Source organism: Bubalus bubalis, chromosome 3, assembly GCF_019923935.1.
Source record: "Bubalus bubalis isolate 160015118507 breed Murrah chromosome 3, NDDB_SH_1, whole genome shotgun sequence".
Taxonomy (NCBI): Eukaryota; Metazoa; Chordata; class Mammalia; order Artiodactyla; family Bovidae; genus Bubalus; species Bubalus bubalis.
In genome coordinates, this window is record NC_059159.1 from 133,329,429 (window position 1) to 133,351,796 (window position 22,368).

General features: G+C 38.2%; 1 protein-coding gene across 1 annotated transcript in view; it reads left to right on the forward strand.

Moving 5' to 3' along the window:
- The window catches only part of ADAM7 (ADAM metallopeptidase domain 7), a 117,975-nt gene that overhangs the window by 38,723 nt on the left and 56,884 nt on the right, over positions 1 to 22,368 (forward strand). Inside the window, exons 16-22 of the mRNA XM_045164721.1 lie at positions 152 to 347; positions 1,005 to 1,107; positions 8,497 to 8,683; positions 13,155 to 13,235; positions 14,685 to 14,763; positions 15,677 to 15,782; positions 16,159 to 16,258. Of these exons, the coding sequence (XP_045020656.1) occupies positions 152 to 347; positions 1,005 to 1,107; positions 8,497 to 8,683; positions 13,155 to 13,235; positions 14,685 to 14,763; positions 15,677 to 15,782; positions 16,159 to 16,258 (852 nt within the window). The remainder of the gene's footprint in view (positions 1 to 151; positions 348 to 1,004; positions 1,108 to 8,496; positions 8,684 to 13,154; positions 13,236 to 14,684; positions 14,764 to 15,676; positions 15,783 to 16,158; positions 16,259 to 22,368) is intronic.

A 22,368-nucleotide genomic window follows, 5' to 3' on the forward strand; every position in this document is an offset into this window, starting at 1 on the left:
AGGAGAAGGAAATCATGATCTCATGACCCATCCTTAAAACTTCTTTTAGTTAAATTAAATGGGTCAACCTACTTACTTCTTCCTACCAACAAACCCTTCCTTGCCTGCCTAAGGATGCCCAAAAATCAATCTCTTCATTTTTCTTCCACAGATGAAAAAAGCAGGGTCTATATGCAGGCCAGCAAGAACTGAATGTGATTTTCCTGAGAGGTGCACTGGCCACTCTTCGGGGTGTCCTAAGGACCAATTCCAAGTAAATGGATTTCCTTGCAAGAACGCAAAAGGCTACTGCTTCATGGGGAACTGTCCCACCCAGGATGATCAGTGCTCTGAATTGTTTGATCATGGTAAGAGACACTGATAGTGAATGATGGATAAAGATAATAGCTGCTATTTCTCTGTTACTGTCCTTTAGGAATTTGGGGGCAAGATTGGATATAATGTCATTTATGGCAGATATGACCTGGCACCTTTCTAAATAAAACCTTTAATATTCATTGATTTTACCTCTAGTATTAATTGACTGGCCTCCCAGGTGGCTCGGTGGTAAAGAAGCCACCTGTCAATGCAGGAGATGTAAGAGACACAGGTTCAATCCCTGGGTTGGGAAGATCCCCTGGAGGAGGAAATGGCAACCCACTCCAGTATTCTTGCCTGGAGAATCCCATGGACAGAGGAGCCTGGTGGGCTATGGTCCATGGAGTCGCAAAGTGTCAGACACAATTGAGCAACTGAGAAGGCACACACACACACACACACACATTAATTAGCTATCTAAGTATGTGGGTTAAGGTATGTTTGTTTCTTTTTTATATCCACATTCCTTCCTAAAATATCCTCCTGAGGCAATAAGATAGCTTTAAAATTATTTATTTATCCCATTCTGTTTCACTACTGTGTAAGTGATAATGAAATTTTGATGATATGAGAAAAGTAAGGCATTTATGATTTGTCACATTCATGTTGTCATTGTTTTACTTTTATCATACTGCTTTGGATCCCAGAAGCGAAAGCCAGTTCTGATATTTGCTACAAGATGAATACAATTGGAAATAAATTTGGATACTGCAAAAACAAGGGACGCATTTTAATTCCTTGTGAAGAAAAGTAAGTACATTGTGAAGAAAAGCATGTGCCCTCTCAAAGCATTTTGCAAAATCAGAACAGCTTTTATTCTAATAGCCGACAGTCTCTCTTTTTCACTCAGGGAATTAGGAAGAGAGGGCTTCCCTGGTGGCTCAAGTGGTAAAGAATCTGCAAGCAATGCAGGCGATCTGGGTTTGATCCCTGGGTCAGAAAGATCCTGTGAAGTAGGGATTGTGACCTACTCCAGAATTATTTCCTGGAGAATTCCACAGACAGAGGAGACCCGTGGGCTACAGTCCATGGGGTGACAAAGAGTTGGACATGACTGAGCAACTAAAATTTTTGCTTTTTAAAAAGAAAGAGGAGAGAGAAGGGAGAGAGCACACTTCCCTGATGGAATTAACTGGTTTTTATGTTCTGTATTTTGTAACCGAAAATCATGGAATGCAAGGAAGACAGATGGGAAAGAGTTAAGATTCTTAGAAAGAAAAGGAGGGGAAGAAACCACAAAAAAGAGAGAAAGAGATAGAAGGAAAGAGAAGGAGGGGGAAATAGGTAGAAAAGGGGAAAAGAAAAAGAAAGAAGGAAAGTCATAAGAAGAAAGAATGATAGACACTGACATTGAAGACAGAATGGGAAAATTGAATATTAGATCTAATTTCTAAAACACATGTGCTAAACCCATCTTCTGGGTTTGTTTCTGATGTATGACATGGTTTCTGTATTCTCCTGAACAGGATCTGTACTGAATGCAATGATAAAAACTTAGAGTCAAGTTCAACTTTGCTTCTAAATACACTTCTAAAAATGGGCAGTCTCTTAATTTACTTTATTTCCAACTGTTACATCATCTGTGAAAAGGGGGTTATGATAATAGCAATCTTATAGATTTTTTAAAATGAGAATCAACTGATGTGCTCTATGCAAGAAAGAAAAAAATTTACTGTCCTGACTCAAGTTCAGTCAGTTCAGTTCAGTCGCTCAGTCATCTCCCAATTTTTGTGACCCCATGGGCTGCAGCATGCCAGGCTTCCCTGTGTATCACCATCTCCCAGAGTTTACTCAAACTCATGTCCATTGAGTCGGTGATGCCATCAAAACATCTCATCCTCTGTCGTTCCCTTCTCCTCCTGCCATTAATCTTTCCCAGCATCAGGGTCTTTTCAAATGAGTCAGTTCTTTGCATTAGGTGGCCAAAAGTATTGGAGTTTCAGCTTCAGCTTCAGTCCTTCCAATGGATAGTCAGGATTGATTTCCTTTAGGATGGACTAGATGGATCTCCTACCTGTCCAAGGGACTCTCAAGAGTCTTCTCTAACACCACAGTTCCAAAGCATCAATTCTTCAGCACTCAGCTCTCTTTATAGTCCAAATCTCACATTCACACATGACTACTGGAAAAACCATAGCCTTGACTAGACAGACCTTTGTTGGCAAACTAATGTCTCTGCTTTTGAACATGTTGTCTAGGTTGGTCATAACTATCCTTCCAAGGAGTAAGCATCTTTTAATTTCATGGCTGCAGTCACCATCTGCAGTGATTTTGGAGCCCCTAAAAATAAAGTCTGACACTGTTTCCACTGTTTCCCCATCTATTTGCCTTGAAATGATGGGACCAGATACCATGATCTTCATTTTCTGAATGTTGAGCTTTAAGCCAACTTTTTCACTCTCCTCTTTCACTTTCATTAAGAGGCTCTTTAGTTTTTCTTGGCTTTCTGCCATAAGGGTGGTGTCATCTGCATATCTGAAGTTATTGATATTTCTCCCGGCAATCCTGATTCCAGTTTGTGTTTCATCCAGCCCAGCATTTCTCATGATGTACTCTGCATATAAGTTAAATAAGCAGGGTGACAATATACAGCCTTGACATACTCCTTTCCTGATTTGGAACCAGTCAGTTGTTCCATGTGGAGTTCTAACTATTGCTTCCTGACCTGCACACATATTTCTCAGGAGGCAGGTCAGATAATCTGGTATTCCCATCTCTTGATGAATTGTCCACAGTTTGTTGTGATCCACACAGCCAAAGGCTTTGGCATAGTCAGTAAAGAAGTAGATTTTTTTTCTGGAACTCTCTTGCTTTTTTGATGATCCAATGGATCTTGGCAATTTGATCTCTGGTTCCTCTGCCTTTTCTAAAACCAGCTTGAACATCTGGAAGTTCACAGTTCACATACTGTTGAAGCCTGGCTTAGAAAATTTTGAGCATTACTTTACTAGTGTGTGAGATGAGTGCAATTTTGCAGTAGTTTGGACATTCTTTGGCATTGCCTTTCTTTGGGATTGGAATGAAAACTGACCTTTTCCAGTTCTGTGGCCACTGCTGAGTTTTCCAAATTTGCTGGCATATTGAGTGCAGCACTTTCACAGCATCATCTTTTAGATTTGAGATAGCTCAACTGGAAACCCATCACCTTCACTAGCTTTGTTCCTAGTGATGCTTCCTAAGGCCCACTTACTTCTCATTCCAGAATGTCTGACTCTAGGTGAGTGATCATACCATTGTGATTATCTGGATCATGAAGATCTTTTCTGTATAGTTCTTCTTCTTTTTTTTTTTTTTTTATTTTTATTTTTAAACTTTACATAACTGTATTAGATTTGCCAAATATCAAAATGAATCCGCCACAGGTATACATGTGTTCCCCATCCTGAACCCTCCTCCCGCCTCCCTCCCCATTCCATCCCTCTGGGTCGTCCCAGTGCACCAGCCCCAAGCATCCAGTATCGTGCATCGAACCTGGACTGGCATCTCATTTCATACATGATATTTTACATGTTTCAATGCCATTCTCCCAAATCTTCCCACCCTCTCCCTCTCCCACAGAGTCCATAAGACTGTTCTATACATCAGTGTCTCTTTTGCTGTCTCGTACACAGGGTTATTGTTACCATCTTTCTAAATTCCATATATATGCGTTAGTATACTGTATTGGTGTTTTTCTTTCTGGCTTACTTCACTCTGTATAATAGGCTCCAGTTTCATCCACCTCATTAGAACTGATTCAAATGTATTCTTTTTAATGGCTGAATAATACTCCATTGTGTATATGTACCACAGCTTTCTTATCCATTCATCTGCTGATGGACATCTAGGTTGCTTCCATGTCCTGGCTATTATAAACAGTGCTGCGATGAACATTGGGGGTACTCGTGTCTCTTTCCCTTCTGGTTTCCTCAGTGTGTATGCCCAGCAGTGGGATTGCTGGATCATAAGGCATGTCTATTTCCAGTTTTTTAAGGAATCTCCACACTGTTCTCCATAGTGGCTGTACTAGTTTGCATTCCCACCAACAGTGTGAGAGGGTTCCCTTTTCTCCACACCCTCTCCAGCATTTATTACTTGTAGACTTTTGGATCGCAGCCATTCTGACTGGTGTGAAATGGTACCTCATAGTGGTTTTGATTTGCATTTCTCTGATAATGAGTGATGTTGAGCATCTTTTCATGTGTTTGTTAGCCATCTGTATGTCTTCTTTGGAGAAATGTCTATTTAGTTCTTTGGCCCATTTTTTGATTGGGTCATTTATTTTTCTGGAGTTGAGCTGTAGGAGTTGCTTGTATATTCTCGAGATTAGTTGTTTGTCAGTTGCTTCATTTGCTATTATCTTCTCCCATTCTGAAGGCTGTCTTTTCACCTTGCTAATAGTTTCCTTTGATGTGCAGAAGCTTTTAAGGTTAATTAGGTCCCATTTGTTTATTTTTGCTTTTATTTCCAATATTCTGGGAGGTGGGTCATAGAGGATCCTGCTGTGATGTATGTCAGAGAGTGTTTTGCCTATGTTCTCCTCTAGGAGTTTTATAGTTTCTGGTCTTACGTTGAGATCTTTAATCCATTTTGAGTTTATTTTTGTGTATGGTGTTAGAAAGTGTTCTAGTTTCATTCTTTTACAAGTGGTTGACCAGAGTTCCCAGCACCACTTGTTAAAGAGATTGTCTTTAATCCATTGTATATTCTTGCCTCCTTTGTCGAAGATAAGGTGTCCATATGTGCGTGGATTTATCTCTGGGCTTTCTATTTTGTTCCATTGATCTATATTTCTGTCTTTGTGCCAGTACCATACTGTCTTGATAACTGTGGCTTTGTAGTAGAGCCTGAAGTCAGGTAGGTTGATTCCTCCAGTTCCATTCTTCTTTCTCAAGATCGCTTTGGCTATTCGAGGTTTTTTGTTTTTCCATACAAATTGTGAAATTATTTGTTCTAGCTCTGTGAAGAATGCTGTTGGTAGCTTGATAGGGATTGCATTGAATCTATAGATTGCTTTGGGTAGTATACTCATTTTCACTATATTGATTCTTCCAATCCATGAACATGGTATATTTCTCCATCTGTTAGTGTCCTCTTTGATTTCTTTCACCAGTGTTTTATAGTTTTCTATATATAGGTCTTTAGATTCTTTAGGTAGATATATTCCTAAGTATTTTATTCTTTCCGTTGCAATGGTGAATGGAATTGTTTCCTTAATTTCTCTTTCTGTTTTCTCATTATTAGTGTATAGGAATGCAAGGGATTTCTGGGTGTTGATTTTATATCCTGCAACTTTACTATAGTCATTGATTAGTTCTAGTAATTTTCTGGTGGAGTCTTTAGGGTTTTCTATGTAGAGGATCATGTCATCTGCAAACAGTGAGAGAGAAGAGCTAACACCTATCCTGCTCAAACTCTTCCAGAAAATTGCAGAGGATGGTAAACTTCCAAACTCATTCTATGAGGCCACCATCACCCTAATACCAAAACCTGACAAAGATCCCACAAAAAAAGAAAACTACAGGCCAATATCACTGATGAACATAGATGCAAAAATCCTTAACAAAATTCTAGCAATCAGAATCCAACAACACATTAAAAAGATCATACACCATGACCAAGTGGGCTTTATCCCAGGGATGCAAGGATTCTTCAATATCCGCAAATCAATCAATGTAATACACCACATTAACAAATTGAAAAATAAAAACCATATGATTATCTCAATAGATGCAGAGAAAGCCTTTGACAGAATTCAACATCCATTTATGATCAAAACTCTCCAGAAAGCAGGAATAGAAGGAACATACCTCAACATAATCAAAGCTATATATGACAAACCCACAGCAAACATTATCCTCAATGGGGAAAAATTGAAAGCATTTCCTCTAAAGTCAGGAACAAGACAAGGGTGCCCACTTTCACCATTACTATTCAACATAGTTTTGGAAGTTTTGGCCACAGCAATCAGAGCAGAAAAAGAAATAAAAGGAATCCAAATTGGAAAAGAAGAAGTAAAGCTCTCACTGTATAGTTCTTCTGTGTATTCTTGCCACCTCTTCTTTATATTCTTGCCACCTCTTCTGCTTCTGTTAGATCCATGCCATTTCTGTCCTTTATTGTGCCTATCTTTGCATGAAATGTTCCCTTGGTATCTCTAATTTTCTTGAAGAGATCTCTAGCCTTTCCCATTCTATTGTTTTCCTGTATTTCTTTGCACTGATCACTGAGGAAGGTTTTCTTATCTGTCCTTGCTATTCTTTGCAACTCTGCATTCAGATGCTTATATCTTTCCTTTTATCCTTTGCTTTTCACTTCTTTTCTTTTCACAGCTATTTGTCAGGCCTCCTCAGACAGCCATTTTGCTTTTTTGCATTTCTTTTTCTTGGGGATGGTCTTGAACCCTGTCTCCTATACAATGTCATGAACCTCTGTCCTTAGTTCCTTAGGCACTCTGCTATCAGATCTAATTCCATGAATCTATTTGTCACTATTTGTCACTGTATAATCATAAGGGATTTGATTTAAGTCATACTTGAATTGTCTAGTGGTTTTCCCTACTTTATTCAATTCAAGTCTGAATTTGGCAATAAGGAGTTCATGATCTGAGCCACAGTCAGTTCCCAGTCTTGTTTTTGCTGACTGTATAGAGCTTCTCCATTTTTAGCTGCAAAGAATATAATCAATTTGATTTCGGTGTTGACCATCTGGTGATGTCCATGTGTAGAGTCTTCTCTTGTGTTGTTGGAAGAGGGTATTTGCTATGACCAGTGCGTTCTCTTGGCAAAACTCTGTTAGCCTTTGCCCTGCTTCATTCCGTATTCCAAGGCCAAATTTGCCTGTTACTCCAGGTGTTTCTTGACTTCCTACTTTTGCATTCCAGTCCCCTGTAATGAAAAGGACATCTTTTTTGGGTGTTAGTTCTAGAAGGTCTTGTAGGTCTTTGTAGAACCATTCAACTTCAGCATTCTTGGTCAGGGAATAGACTTGGATTACAGTGATATTGAATGGTTCATCTTGGAAATGAACAGAGATCATTCTGTCATTTTTGAGATTGCATCCAAGTACTGCATTTCAGACTCTTTTGTTGACTATGATAGCTACTCCATTTCTTCTAAGGGATTCTTGCCCACAGTAATAGATATAATGGTCATCTGAGTTAAATTCACCCATTCCAGTCCATTTTAGCTCGCAGATTCCTAAAACGTCACCGTTCACTCTTGCCATTTCCTGTTGGAGAAAGGAACAGTGACCCCACAAGACACTGACCCAGAGTTGCCTGAGAGTGTCCAGGAGTCTCCAGTGAAGGTGTGGGTTGATGGTGGCCTGCTGCAGGGTTGTGGGCACTGAGTGTAGCTGTATATGCATGGGATCTTTTGAAGGAGGTCACCATTATCTTCATTACCTCCACCATAGTTTGGCCCCAGGTAAATAACAGGGAGGCAACACAGCCCCACTGGTCAACAGAAAATTGGATTAAATATTTACTGATCATGGCTCCACCCATCAGAACAAGACCCGGTTTCCCCTTTTCCCATCAGGAAGCTTCCATAAGCCTCTTATCCTTCTCCATCAGAAGGCAGACAGACTGAAAACCACAATCACAGAAAACTAACCAATCTGATCACATGGACCTTGTCTAACTGAGCACAGCCTTGTCTAACTCAATGAAACTATGAGCCATGCCGTGTAGGGCCACCCAAGACAGATGAGTCATGGTGGACGTTCTGACAAAATGTAGTCCACTGGAAAAGGGACTGGCAAACCACTTCAGTACTCTTGCCTTGAGAAACCATGAACAGTATCAAAAGACAAAAAGATAGGGCACTGAAAGATGAACTCCCCAGGTCGATAGGTGCCCAATATGCTACTGATTCAAGTTATGCTCATCCAAATTACTAATAATATTCTCCTGTAAGCTTGAGCTAATATTGCTTTATGAGAATTACCTAAGTATCATAAAGAAATATAGTCATTTAGTATCTTCGTCTGCTCATCTCAGTTTTCAGGGTCAGGACTTTGTCCAGAGGCTTACCTGACCTCTCCTAGGCTCTGACAAGCCTAGGTTTAGAAAAAATAAGCAGGCCACTCCACTGCCAGCCTAGTTTCTAAAGTTCTATTTCTTGTCCCAAGTGTGAGAATATTCTTGCTTCCCTTCAGAGATATCAAATGTGGAAAGATATTTTGCACAGGTGGGCATCACTCTTCTGTCCTTGGAGAAGAGAAGATCTACCACCTTAAGAAGCATCTGAAACAGAATACCAGTGAATGCAAAACCTTCTATTTATACCATGATTCTAAGGATTTTGGCCTGGTTGCACCTGGCACAAAATGTGGCGATGGAATGGTAAGATGAATGCCCTTTGTTTTATTAAAACTTCTTGTTCAGTCACTTAAAACTTCATTGGATCCTGTAATTGGCCCCAGAGGACCTATCTATGGGAACACAGAAAAAAATCTGCAACATTTTTTAAATGAGCAGAATAGCAATAACACTATTAGTAAATATTCATTTTAATATTTTCATACCAATTATGTAAATGTTACAAATGTGCTTAGTATCTTACAGTAGATGCTTAATGAAATTATCATGCTTTGAATTTAATTGACTATGAAGTAGCCATACAGTCTTCATTTATTTTATTCATTCAGATGTATTTACTGGGCCTGCACTACAATGTCAGTATCTGTGCAAGACACAGATGATGTAAAGATGTGTGTACTTGAGAATTTCTTAGATTAAATCAAGTGTATCATTACAATTCAACTCAGTTGCTTTCATTGTGATGTGATCAATATGTATGAGTCCAAAGGAAGTGACTGACGTTTCTTAGAGACATGGAATGGCATCTCCAGATGCCATTAAATGAGAGACATTTCAGTTTTGACTTTATGAACGTTTTTCAACATACAGAAGAAGAGAAAGACATGTTTCTATGTTTTAACTAACTTTTATTGGTGTATAGTTGCTTTATAATGTTGTATTAGCTTCTACTGTACAGTAAAATGAATCAGCTCTACGTTTACATATATCCCCTCTATTTTGGATTTCCTTCCAGTTATATCACCACAGAGCACTGAGTAGGGTTCCCTGTGCTTTACAGTGGGCTCTCATCAGTTATCTATTTTATATATTGTATCAATATTGTGTACATGTCAATCCCAATCTCCCAACTCCTTCCACTCCTTCCTTTCCCCCTTGGTGTCCACATGTTTGATCTCTACATCTGTGTCTGCTTCTGCTTTGCAAATAAGATCATTTTTCTCAATTCTACATATACGCATTAATATATATTTGTTTTCCTTTTTCTGACTTACTTCACTCTGTATGGCAGACCCCAGGTCTATCCACATCTCTACAAATGACCCAATTTTGTTCTTTTTAAATATTATTCTGAATAATATTCCATTGTATATATGTATCACATCTTCTTTATCCATTCTTCTGTCGATGAACATTCAGGTTGCTTCCATGTCCTGGCTATTGTAAACAGTTCTGCAATAAATATTGGAGTGCATGTGTCTTTTTGAATTATGGTTTTCTCTGTGTATATACCCAGTAGTAGGATTGCTGGACCATATGGTAGCTCTATTTTTAGTTTTTTATGGAATCTACAGTTCTGCAATTTTTATGGAATCTACAGAATCTGCAGTTCTCTATAGTGACTGTATCAATTTACATTCCCACCAATAGTGCAAGAAGGTTCCCTTTTCTCCACACCCTCTCCAGCATTTATTGTTTGTATGTATTTTGATAATGGTCATTCTGACTGGTGTGAGGTGATATATCATTGTAATTTTGATTTGCATTTCTCTAATAATTAGTGGGAGAAGGCGATGGCACCGCACTCCAGTACTCTTGCCTGGAGAATCCCATGGATGGAGGAGCCTGGTGGGCCAGGTTGTAAAGAGTCGGACATGACTGAGCAACTTCACTTTCACTTTTCACTTTCATACATTGGAGAAGGAAATGGCAACCCACTCCAGTGTTCTTGCCTGGGGAATCCCAGGGACGGGGGAGCCTGGTGGGTGCCGTCTATGGGGTCTCACAGAGTCGGACATGACTGAGCAAATTTTCATGTGTATGTTGGTCATCTGTATGTCCTCTTTGGAAAATGTCTGTTTAGGTCCTCTGCTCTTTTTTTTAATTGGGTGCTTGTTTTTTGATATTTGAGTAGCATGAGCTGTTGCTATATTTTGAAGATTAATCCCTTGTCCACTGCTTCATTTACAAATATTTTCTCCTATTCTGAGGGTTGTCTTTTTGTCTTATTCATGGTTTGAGAAAATGCTTTTTTTTTTTTAAAGGCATACCTACATAATATACAGGGTACAAAGTATAATATATGGCATATCCAGGTAACTGACAGTTTGAGTGTGATTGGGGTTCTAGGTGAAATGGTAGAAAACTAAGTTGAACAGGTAGAATGAAGCTAGATTTGGAAAGGTTTTATCACTCTGAGATGAAAACTTGAGAATGTATACTAAAAACAATAACCAGCGCATCAAGGTTTATAAGCACAAGAGTATTTGAAAAATATAATACTGTATTAAAATCAGCAACTTTGAAACTGAAAAGTATCTATGACATGGCTCTCCTCTCTAAACCACCACCCACAAACATTACAGTAGCATTCATATAATGAGATATAAAAATTAATTGGAAAGCAAAAATTCAGCATATAAAAAAGGAATCAGAAGTTAATTTCATAGAGACCTATATTTCAAGTGCATAATTTTAAGTATAGAGGGACAGAGGAGCCTGGCAGGCTACAGTCCATGGGTCACAGAGTCAGACACAACTGAGCTACACACCTCATGAAAATGACTAAATAAATATAAAAATGGTGAGGAGTCAATAGTTATGAAAATTTGTTTGTGTATCAAGAAAGGTCAAGAGCTTTCAATAACAGAGTGTATGAGGCATCAGTTTAAAGAAAACATCAAATAGTTTTCTGTTCACTTCAGGTAAGGAAATTCAGCCAGAGGTATCAAGCAAAAGTATGAGGTCCCCTTCATAGAGTGACTGGGATTCAACAAAGAGGTTGAAAGGGGAGCTTTTGTTAAAGAACATTTGGTGATGGTGCAAACACACTGTGACTAGGTACTGCCACCGCACAGAGTATCTGATTCCTTCAAGAGAAAGCTTAGTGCAGAAGTGCACCACTCATAATGCTGTTGGTTCTTGAACTAGTTCCTGTGCATAGCAAATGCTAGTCTATAGAGATATCACAAAGACACTACTTATAGAATTTGTCATTTTCATATTTACACTATTTTTTAGACATGAGTTACTATTTTTTTTAGACATGAGGAACTTCAAATGCCTTAAAAGCATTCTAGTTTCTCTTAGCAGTTATTCTTTCTTGGTCAATTTAATATGGCATAGCAAAAGAGGGCAAACATATGCCATTACTCCTAGGTGCCCTTTTCCTTAGTTATACTACAGAATTTACAACATAGATAAGAAAAAAAAGACAAAAAGAGAAGGGAAGGTAAGATAGAAAGATAGTAGACTGCAGAGAGATTAAGAGTAGAGAAAAGAGGAAATTCGTTGGTTCGTTCTCTCATACAGAATTGCTCAAAATTGGTCTCTGTAGCTATCTCTTTAGTAAACATTTAAAATTGCAAAATAAAAATAAGAAACATCTCAGTATTTTCCTTTGATTGAGCCTGAAATCCTTGAAAAGAGGTCAGCATGGGTTTTAAAACAAAGTTTCTCAGTGTTTAATCATGTATATAGAAAACCCATTCAGTAAACATAAGGAAAGAAGACTGAAAAACAGATATGAAAGAAACCAGGATGGTGAACAAAGGAGACAGTATGAGAAATCAAAGATGATAGTTCCTGTGAAACTGATACATTTTTAGAAAGAGGAAAATCCTTTAGAAATAAATTAAATTTATATTTTAATGGATATATAACATTATATAGCAACATAGAAGAAACATAACATATATAACATATAATAAACATAATATAAAGCAACTATGTGCCACTAAAAATTAATCAAAAAAATAAAAGATGCTATTATTTTAAAATTTTTAAAAAGGGTACTAAATTTATAAAAATGATACAATTTGAAATCCAGAAGCACTGCCTTCAGAGTACAAAATGAATCATGATTGCTTTTATGCAATTTATGCAGTAAGCCATGGAATCAAAACTATAAAAATCAGTAAATTGAAAGCTACTTTTCTTAAAAAATAAAACTAAGATGAAATTTCTAAAAAGAGTGAATTAAAGTAAGATATGTAGTTTTAAGAAATCTGATACAGATTTAATAGGAATTCTAGATAAAGAAACTGTTTAGTCCCTTAGTCGTGTCTGACTCTGCAAATAAATGAGCTAAGATAAGCCAGGTAATAACCAAGAGCAACAGAACAGTAATTTGGTCATAAAACTTACCCCCCCAAAAGCATAATTTAAAACAAAATTAATAAGTATAAATCATAATAATAAGATTAATGGATATTGACAAAATGCCCAGCTAGCAACTGTGATATAACAAACATGGATCCTTATCAAATTAGAAGAAAATGTGGTAGAAATAATAGAAGAAATTGCTGCAATTACAATGGTAGAATCATTGATAGGTTAACATTTGAAGAAGTCATGAGGACATAGACATTATAATGATTAATGTATTTGTATATAACAATATTTGATTGTACAGTGCATTTTTTTCAAATACCCACTTAACATTTATAGAAGATTTCCTTTTCCACAGAAGACTCTACATGTGGTTTTTCATTAGGACAAATAATGCAAATTCTGAGTGAGTAATTCTAATTGATCTTGGTGACTTCATTTCTAGGTGTGCAGCAATGGTGAATGTGTGACTATTGAAAAGGCCTACAATTCAACTGATTGCTCTGCTCAATGCAATGAAAATTCTGTAAGGTTTGACCCCTTTTTAAATTAATGTCTTACCAGTCACTTGTTTGCACAAGACTTCATTCCCGAGCCTGTGTATAAGTACAGGTGCACCCATGAGTGTGTGTGTATGTATGTATATATGTATGCATGGTGATTTTTAAATCAAATATGCATTTGGGATCCATATTTTTTCATGCAGTAATAATACTGAATCAAATAGCCAAACCAAGTGTTATGCATAGATAATGCCAATATCACAAGTATATGTTTTATCATAACCAAGTGTTATACATAGATAATGCCAATATTGCAAGTATATGTCTTATTATAACCAAGTGTTATACATAGATAATGCCAATATCCCAAGTATATGTCTTATCACTGGACTGGTAATCTAGAAACCCAGTAATTTATTTATGTATGTATGATGTTTAAACCAAAAGTTTAAAATTGGGTCTATTGGGACTTCCTTGGCAGACCATGGTTAAGACTTCAAGACTTCACCTTCCAATACAAGAGATTCAGGTTCAATCCCTCATCGGGGAACTGAGATCCCACATGCCTCTTGGCCCAAAACCCAAAGCATAAAACAGAAGCAATATTGTAACAAATTCAATAAAGACTTTAAAAATGATCTACTTCCAAAAAAATCTTTTTAAAAAGTTGCTTCTATCATAATTTCTTTTACAGTTAAATTATACCAGTATTAACATTAGCCCAAAGCTTTTGAGAAAAACAAACAACAAACAAAAAAAGCAACAACAATTTTTTCACTCATTTTGATGCTGTTGAATACTAGCAGTATCTAGCAGTTTACTTTTGTGGGTAATATCTTTCCTAAATCAAATTAATCAGTAACACTATATAGAGTTGTACTCTTTCAAGAGTTTTATGTATATATTAAATTTTAAAAGTTTCATAATTGAAAGATAAGTAATATTCCTATGCCCTCTTTTAGAGATTGTGAAGCAATCACACTGATATTCTACGAAAGGAAAATCTGAGCTTTCAGTATAGAAACAGTGTATGTCCTTAACCATTACACGATGCTTTTGGATGAAGTAAACATTTATGTCACTGCTTTTTTTCCCTCACATTAATGTCATCTCACTAAATCTAGTTGAAGTCTTCTCTTTGTCTATGATATGCCCAAATTTAGCAAGAGCTATTCATTCAATAAGATTGATGGCTTCTGGAAAGATAAGCCAAACCATCTGGTTCATTGAGTTTCAAATTTGTCAGAATCCTTCTCTTGCTCCAAGGCCATCTTCAAAGATAGCTGCCTCTTGTATTTTATTGCCTTATTTTTCCCAACCTTGATTTTGGATTAGTAAATTAGTCAATAAAATGTTCATGAGTGTGTGAGTGTGTGTATTTTGGGTGTGTGTGAACACCAAGCTGAATGAGGTGGAAAACACAAGTTTTATGTCAGTCATGTGATGAATTATTTGATTGATGGCTCTTGCAGGTGGATGACGGTGAACTTGAGTGTCAGTGCGAGGGAATTCAGGCCTCTACGGAATGGGAGGAAACCTTAAATATTACCAGTGAGCATCCCGAAATAATATACTATCTTAGAATGTCCTGGTGGTCCTGTGGCTAAGACTCTGTGCTTCCACTGAAAGGGGCATAGGTTCAATCTTTGGTCAGGGAAGTTCTGCATTTTGTGAACTGTGACCAAAAAATAAATAAATAATAATCATTAAAAAATATATAGGGGCTTGCCTGGTGGCTCAATGGTAAAGATTTTGCCTGCCAATGTAGGAGACATGGGTTTGATCCCTGGGTTGGGAAGATCCCCTGGGGTAGGAAATGGCAACTCACTCCAGTATTTTTGCCTGGGAAATCCCATGCACAGAGGAGCCTGGCAGGCTACAGTCCATGGGGTCACAAAGGGTCGGACATGACATAGCAACTAAACAATAAAACAACAAAGTATATGTACATAATATCTTGCATATATCAGAAACCTCACCAGTGAGAATACTTTCTGCTTATATGCCAGGTCTGCTACACATGTGTTGTATTTCTGTATGGATTTGTATGATATTTTTCTTATTGTTAATGTTTAAATACCCAAGTTTGAATTTACTACAATTAATCTGAATGAATGTATCTTCTTCCAGTTAAATGTGGATTAGTTCCTTCAAGAACTCTTAACCTAGTAAGACCTTTTCTAGTTAGTTAAACACTGATAATCCAAATTTTCCCACTGACTGGGATTCTCTTAAACATAATGGAATCTTGGGTGGAGAGTCCATTCCTAATACAGATAATAATTTGTACAATGTCCTGGTCTTTGACTTTATTAAAAACAAACAAACAAACAAACAGAGGAGGGTAGAATTAAAGTCCTTCAAGGAAGACAGAAACATAACTGTAACTTCTCAGTTAAATGTTAAGATTCCACTGTTCCGAGGTTGATGTCTTGGCTGAAGCTCACGTGTTTTAATGTTACAGATCTCTCCATCCTGGTGGTCGTGCTTGTCCTGGTTATTTTTGGTGTTGTGGTTGTCATATTACTAATTCGTTTCAAAAAGTGTATTAGGTTGAAGCAAGTTCAAAGGTAGGTCTGTATTCTTATGTGTTGAAGGGGACCATTACCAAGACAGTATAAACTTTGTGGCCACAAAGAATATTTGATGGGAAGAAGGTATAAACCTCTTACTGAAGACCAAGTAAAAGTGTAACAAGTTGAGCTTTTACACACTTCATTCTCATTCAGATGTTAGCCCCATGGTTCCCAACTTGTCTGCACATCAGAATTACAAGTTTGTTTTTTTTTTTTTAATGCTAAATTTGATTCCTCCTTCAGATGTAATTGTTATAGAGTGGCACATGAATATCAATCAGTCTTTTAAAAATCTCCTAGATGATTTACTATTAACCAGAGGCTTATCCCATACTATAGCTGGTATCAATATTCAATTCCTTCTTGACAGCCCACCTCAAGAAACCGTAGGAGTGGAGAATAAAGGATACTTTGGTGATGAGCAGCAGACAAGGAATGAGCCCATCTTACCTGATATTCATCCTCTACATGTAAGAAAATATTGATTGCACTAGTTTTAATCAATTGCAAAAGTAGCTGTATGTATGTTTGAAGTGAACTATCCCTAAGCTAAGTGAAGTGGGAAATGTAGAAGAATAGTCTAACATGATTCCACATCAATGATCTTCTATTGACAGGTAAGGAAGGAAAGAATGTCAGGACTGAAATAAATCAAGACATTATTTCTGAACAGAATATATTGGTTAAATAAAATACTAATTTGTGCACAGCTGGAAAATTTTACAAATATAAATCACCACTGGGATATAAGACAAGTCTTAATAAATCTAAAAGAGTTGGTGTCATACAAAATATGTCCTCAAAATAAAATTCTATTAGAAATCAGTGGCAGAAAAATATTGGGAAAAGTCTTTTTCTCATAAAAATTAAAAATGTACAGTGTATAGTGTTAAGAGATAAATATTCAGGGGTGAAAGTATAATTGTGTGCAAGGAGGAGGTCATTACTTTAATATTGGAAAGTGGTTAATTTAGAGGGGTAGGAAGTGGGTGGCAATAATGATGGGAAACTTGAAATTTCTTAATCAGTTTAGTCATTACAAGCATATTTACCTTAAATGTTTCATTAAGCCACGAATCTGTTTTGTGTATTTTTTTATCTGTATTGTATTTTGTCATGAAATGACTAGAAATGAATAAGGATGATAATGCCAATTATTAGTGGGGATATACAGAGTGGAAACTCTCATAAAAGCTAATGAAAATTTGAATGGTACAACCAGTAGGTAAAACAGATACTATGGCCTAAAACTGATCATACACATTCCCTATAATCCGGCAATTTCGGTCATATGAATACACCCAACAGAAAGAGGTACATGTGCATATCAGAAAACATCAGTAATAATGTTCCAACAGCATTATTTGAAAAAAGCAAAAATAATACAAAATATCTAGTAACAAAAAAGGTGAACGATTCACTATATATTCATACAATGGAACACTACAGAGAAGGAAAAATGGACAAACTACTGAAGTTTACAACATATTATTGTAGGTGATGTAATACTACCACAAACATACTGCTAGACAACATGTCAAACTCAGAGGTAAACTGTACAATTCAACTTACATAAGTTCGAACTGACAAAACCAATCTATGATATTAGATGTCAGGGTAGTTGTTATCACAGGGAAGAGTGGATTTTTGGGGGCAGGGGGTGGCAGTAAAGTTCTTTTTTGGTCTTGGTGGAGCTTGGTTACCCAGATGTGCTCATTTGTGAAAATTCACCCATCTCAACATTTTTTATTCATATATTTCTTTGTGTATCTTTTTACCTTAAAGGGAAAGCTTATTAAAATAATACCCATAGAAATAATAATAATAAAAAAAGATGACAGTCCTGGAGAAATCCCAGAAAGTTATGGCTTGTTTAGTACCTTTAACAATAGTTATGATTTCCAATGTATTTGGCTCAGTGGGGGGAAAACAAGTGTGAGTGCTGATTAAGAAGCTATGAAAGCATTCTTTAAAAAAATTAACCAATGAAGAAAACTTGGTGATAAGATTATACCAATGAAACTGCCCACAAGGACCTATTTCTTGGAGGAAGTATGAACTGATTATTGATAGATGCAAATGCCAATGAAAATATAGTGGTGTTAGTGTTTAAAATTGGAATTTTTTTTTGGTTAGTGATCTTGCCCCAACTCTCCATTTCTGATAAGTCCTGTGCTTTTTACTGTACAGTATTATAGAACATGCTCCCACCATACCCCCAGGGACATATCTATGACATGATAGTAGAAAGGTTTTTACTGAACTTCTCTTACTCAGGATTGTGTACTCCTTCTGTGGTAATATGATGGTTTATCATTTTTATCCATGCTTACTTTTTATTATGACAATAGTGACCCCAAGAAACAAGTCTTCATTGTCCACTCAGATGAACAGGAAATATTGTGTGGTACTTTTTTAAGCTTACACTGAGATTTTCTGATATGGAAACACAGGATGTCAATGTCAGGGTTAAATAAGAAACTGTATATAACTGCACTTAGCCCCGTGTTTATATATATTTAGCACTTAATGTCTGTTAATTATCTACTATGCCTCATGCACTGTTGCAGTAGATTTCCCAATTGTATTTTCTTTAAAGTAATATGCAAAACAGTTTCACTCTCAGAGAAGGTAGTCGGGAGAAGGTAGTCTGACTATATGCTGTTGTTCAGTCACTATGTCATGTCTGATTCTTTGCAATCCCATGGACTGCAGCACGTCAGTTTCCTCTGTCTTTCATTAACTCCTGTTGTTAGTGTTAGGAGAAGGCGATGGCACCCCACTCCAGTACTCTTGCCTGGTGAATCCCAGGGACGGAGGAGCCTGGTGGGCTGCCGTCTATGGAGTCGCACAGAGTTGGACACGACTGAAGTGACTTAGCAGCAGTTAGTGTTAGACACTCAGTTGTGTCTGACTCTTTGCGATCCCATGGACTGTAGCCCATCAGGGTCCTCTGTCCATGGAATTCTCCAGGCAAGAATACTGGAGTGAATAGGCATTCCCTTCTCTAGGGGATCTTCCCGACCCAGATAGTGAACCAGAGTCTCTGCATTACAGGCAGATTCTTTGCTATCTGAGCCACCAGGGAAGCCCCTATCTCCCAGAGTTTGCTCAGATTCATGTCCATTGAGTCGGTGATGCTATCTAACCATCTCATCCTCTGACCACATGGTCAATGATAAATAGTTACCAGAAGTTCAAATAGAGCCTGGGGCATATTTATTGCACTTCTAGAATACAAAATCCCTAAGAGCTATCCAAAATTTTAGTTAAATGGGGGAACTTAGAAAGTGAAAGTGAAGTCGCTCAGTCATGTCCGACTCTTTGCGACCCCATAGACTGCAGCCTGCCAGGCTCCTCTGTCCATGGGATTTTCCAGGCAACAATACTGGAGTGGCCTGCCATTTCCTTCTCCAGGGGATCTTCCCAACCCAGGGATTGAACCCGGGTCTCCTGGATTGTAGGCAGATGCTTTTACCGTCTGAGCCACCAGGGAAGTCCGAAATTTTAGTTAAATGGGGGAACTTAGAAGAAGAGTTTAATAAATATTTGGGTGAATTTAGCTATATAGAATAATATGGGGCTTCCCAGGTAGCAGGGTGATAAGGAATCTTCCTGCCAATGAAAGAAACATGAGAGACACAGGTTTGACCCATGATTCAGGAAGATCCCCAGGAGGAAGAAATGACCACCCCTCCAATATTCTTGCCTGGAGAATCCCATGGACAGAGAAGCCTGGCAGGCTACAGTCCATGGAGTCACAAAGAGTCAGATATGACTAAGCGGCTGAGCACACACATGCACATAGCATGATATATTGTAAGTGTAGATTGTACAGGACTGGAGAAGGCATTGGCAGCCCACTTCGGTCCTCTTGCCTGGAAAATCCCATGGACGGAGGAGCCTGGTAGGCTGCAGTCCATGGGGTTGCTAAGAGTTGGACACAGCTGAGCGACTTCACTTTCACTTTTCACTTTTCACTTTAATGGATTGGGGAAGGAAATGGCAACCCACTCCAGTGTTCTTGCCTGGAGAATCCCAGGGACGGGGGAATCTGGTGAGCTGCCGTCTATGGGGTCGCACAGAGTCGGACACGACTGAAGCCACTTAGCAGCAGCAGCAGCAGATTGTATAGGACAGTTTGAGTCCTTGCATCTCTTGTTTAGGCTTTTTGTATTATTTGTCATAAAATTATATAAATAATGATTCAACTGATGCCTGTTTGATACATTAGGTACCCATCAAAAGGCTAGTTCTTAGGAAAACTGTGGTTTGGGGAAGGATGGTGTTTGGGATCCTTTTTTCAGTTACATTAATGATGCTTGGTTAGATTTTTGGTACCCAGGGCCTCTCCTGGTTCTGTTTCCACTGAACCATTCTTTCTGATTGTATTATAAAAACCACTGAAGGTTAAGAGACAGCACTTAACAAAGGGTAACTTAGGCCAGAACGTAAAGAAACTCCTGGGCTTCCCAGGTGGCACTAGTGGTAAAGAACCTGCCTGCAATGCAGGAGACATACAGAGATATGGGTTCAATCCCTGGGTCGGGAAGATCCCCTGGAGGAGGGCATGGCAACACACTCTAGTTATTCTTGTCTGGAGAATCTCATGGACAGAGGAGCCTGGCGGGCTGCAGTCCATGGGGTCTCAAAGAGTTTAAAATAACTTAGCACTAACACATGCAAAGAAACTCCCACTCTCTCAAAAGTATGATTGCTTTATAGGTAGGTTCTTAGACTCATCCTTCACAAGAGAACAACCTAGGCAAGAATGTTATCTCTGTGTGTTTCAACATTTGTACATTTACTAAGACTATATTCTAGGGAGGACTCAAAAAATGATTTTGTAGGCATGGGAAACAGTCCTATTTGAGCATTAACTGCAGGCTTAAGAGTATCTCTTTTCACCAGCGAAGAACGACAGAGTCCTTGGAGAGACTTCCAACCAGCTTCTCCAGTCCACACTACATCACTTTGGTATGTCCCTCCTCTGTATTAGTTGTGCTAATCTGTGTCCATATCACTAATAATCTTGGTGCCACTTAACCACTCATCAGTCCATTGAAAAGGTCCAGTGATATAACACAGCTCTCTGACTCTGGCAGAAATAGGAACTTCTCGGCAGGGCTGGGATTACGGTGATAGGAGTACAATGACTCCTGTAAGTACACAGATTCTATCTTTATTTAAAACACTGACTGTCTCATCATGAAGTCTTGGGAATTAGTTCTGATTTTTTTTAAAAACACAGTAACATGTTATTTACTATGATCACAGAGTTTGTCTGTAGCCCTTAAATGTTATTCCTGGGACAATGCCTTGCTTACCCTGCTCTAGACCCAGCCCTGGTTCTCAGGGGTCAAGCTGAATGATGGCTTCCAGAGAGGCCTTGAGCAGCAGAGGGCTTTCCACTAACTGAGGAGGTGTGTTTCCCAAATCAATATTGATGACAGAGAAACCAATTAGCTAAATCAGCACACACATGCATGAGAGACATGGAGCCAAAACAGAGACATTACATAAGTAGGAAAGCAGAGAAGTAAAATACATCTTTCTTTATGATAAATGAGCCCAGATATTTTTCCTTAGCTCAGATTTATAGGTTTTTTTTTATAATTTTTACCACCATATTGTCACTCAGTCGCTCAGCCATGTCTGACTCTTTGCTGCTCCATGGATTGCAGCATGCCAGTCTTCCCTGTTCTTCACTATCTCCCGGAGCTTGCTCAAACTCATGTCCATTGAGTCAGTGATGCTATCTAACCATCTCATCCTCTTCTGCCCCCTTCTCATCCTGTCCTCAGTCTTTACCAGATTCAGGGTCTTTTCCAATGTGTCAGCTCTGTGCATCAGGTGTCCAAAGTATTGGAACTTCAGCATCAGTCTTGCCAATGTTCAGGGTTGATTTCCTTTAGGATTGACTGGTTGGATCTCCTTGCAGTTCAAGGGACTCTCAAGAATCTTCTCCAGCACCACAGTTCAAAAGCATCAATTCTTCAGTGCTCAGCCTTCTTTAGGAGATGATTATTCGTGACAGGAAATTTGAGTGAATCATACAGTCTCTGAATATGCACCAATATCTCATAATCTCCAGTGTCTTTGATGGGCTTACTTCCTGAAGTCATCATTTACTTGGATGCAAAAAGAAGAGAGAGATTACAGGGTCTTTAAAATCACCTGAACCACTGGAGTCTTTATCTGCACCAGTATCCTCAAGTACACATAGAACATGTATTATTTAGAGCTGGGTGCTAATCCCCAAGATGCTCAACTATGTCTCTATAAAATCAGCAATTCTCATTTATGCATTCTTTAATGGATAGAATGGGTGACCAAGATAGCGTTCAGTCTGTGGCTTCACAGAATCCTCATATCACACAAAAGGGTCTCAGAGTGTGCTGGACAGGCAGGGTGGTTACAACAAGGCTAACAAGAAAGCATGGTTTCTGATAAAACGTCACTTAACCAGTACCACCCCCACCCTCACCCACCTTTGCCCACTTCATTCCTACACAGTCTTAGTTTTTCATGGATCAAAAAGGGGTGGTCTGAGTGTGTATGTGTGTCTGTGCACGATATC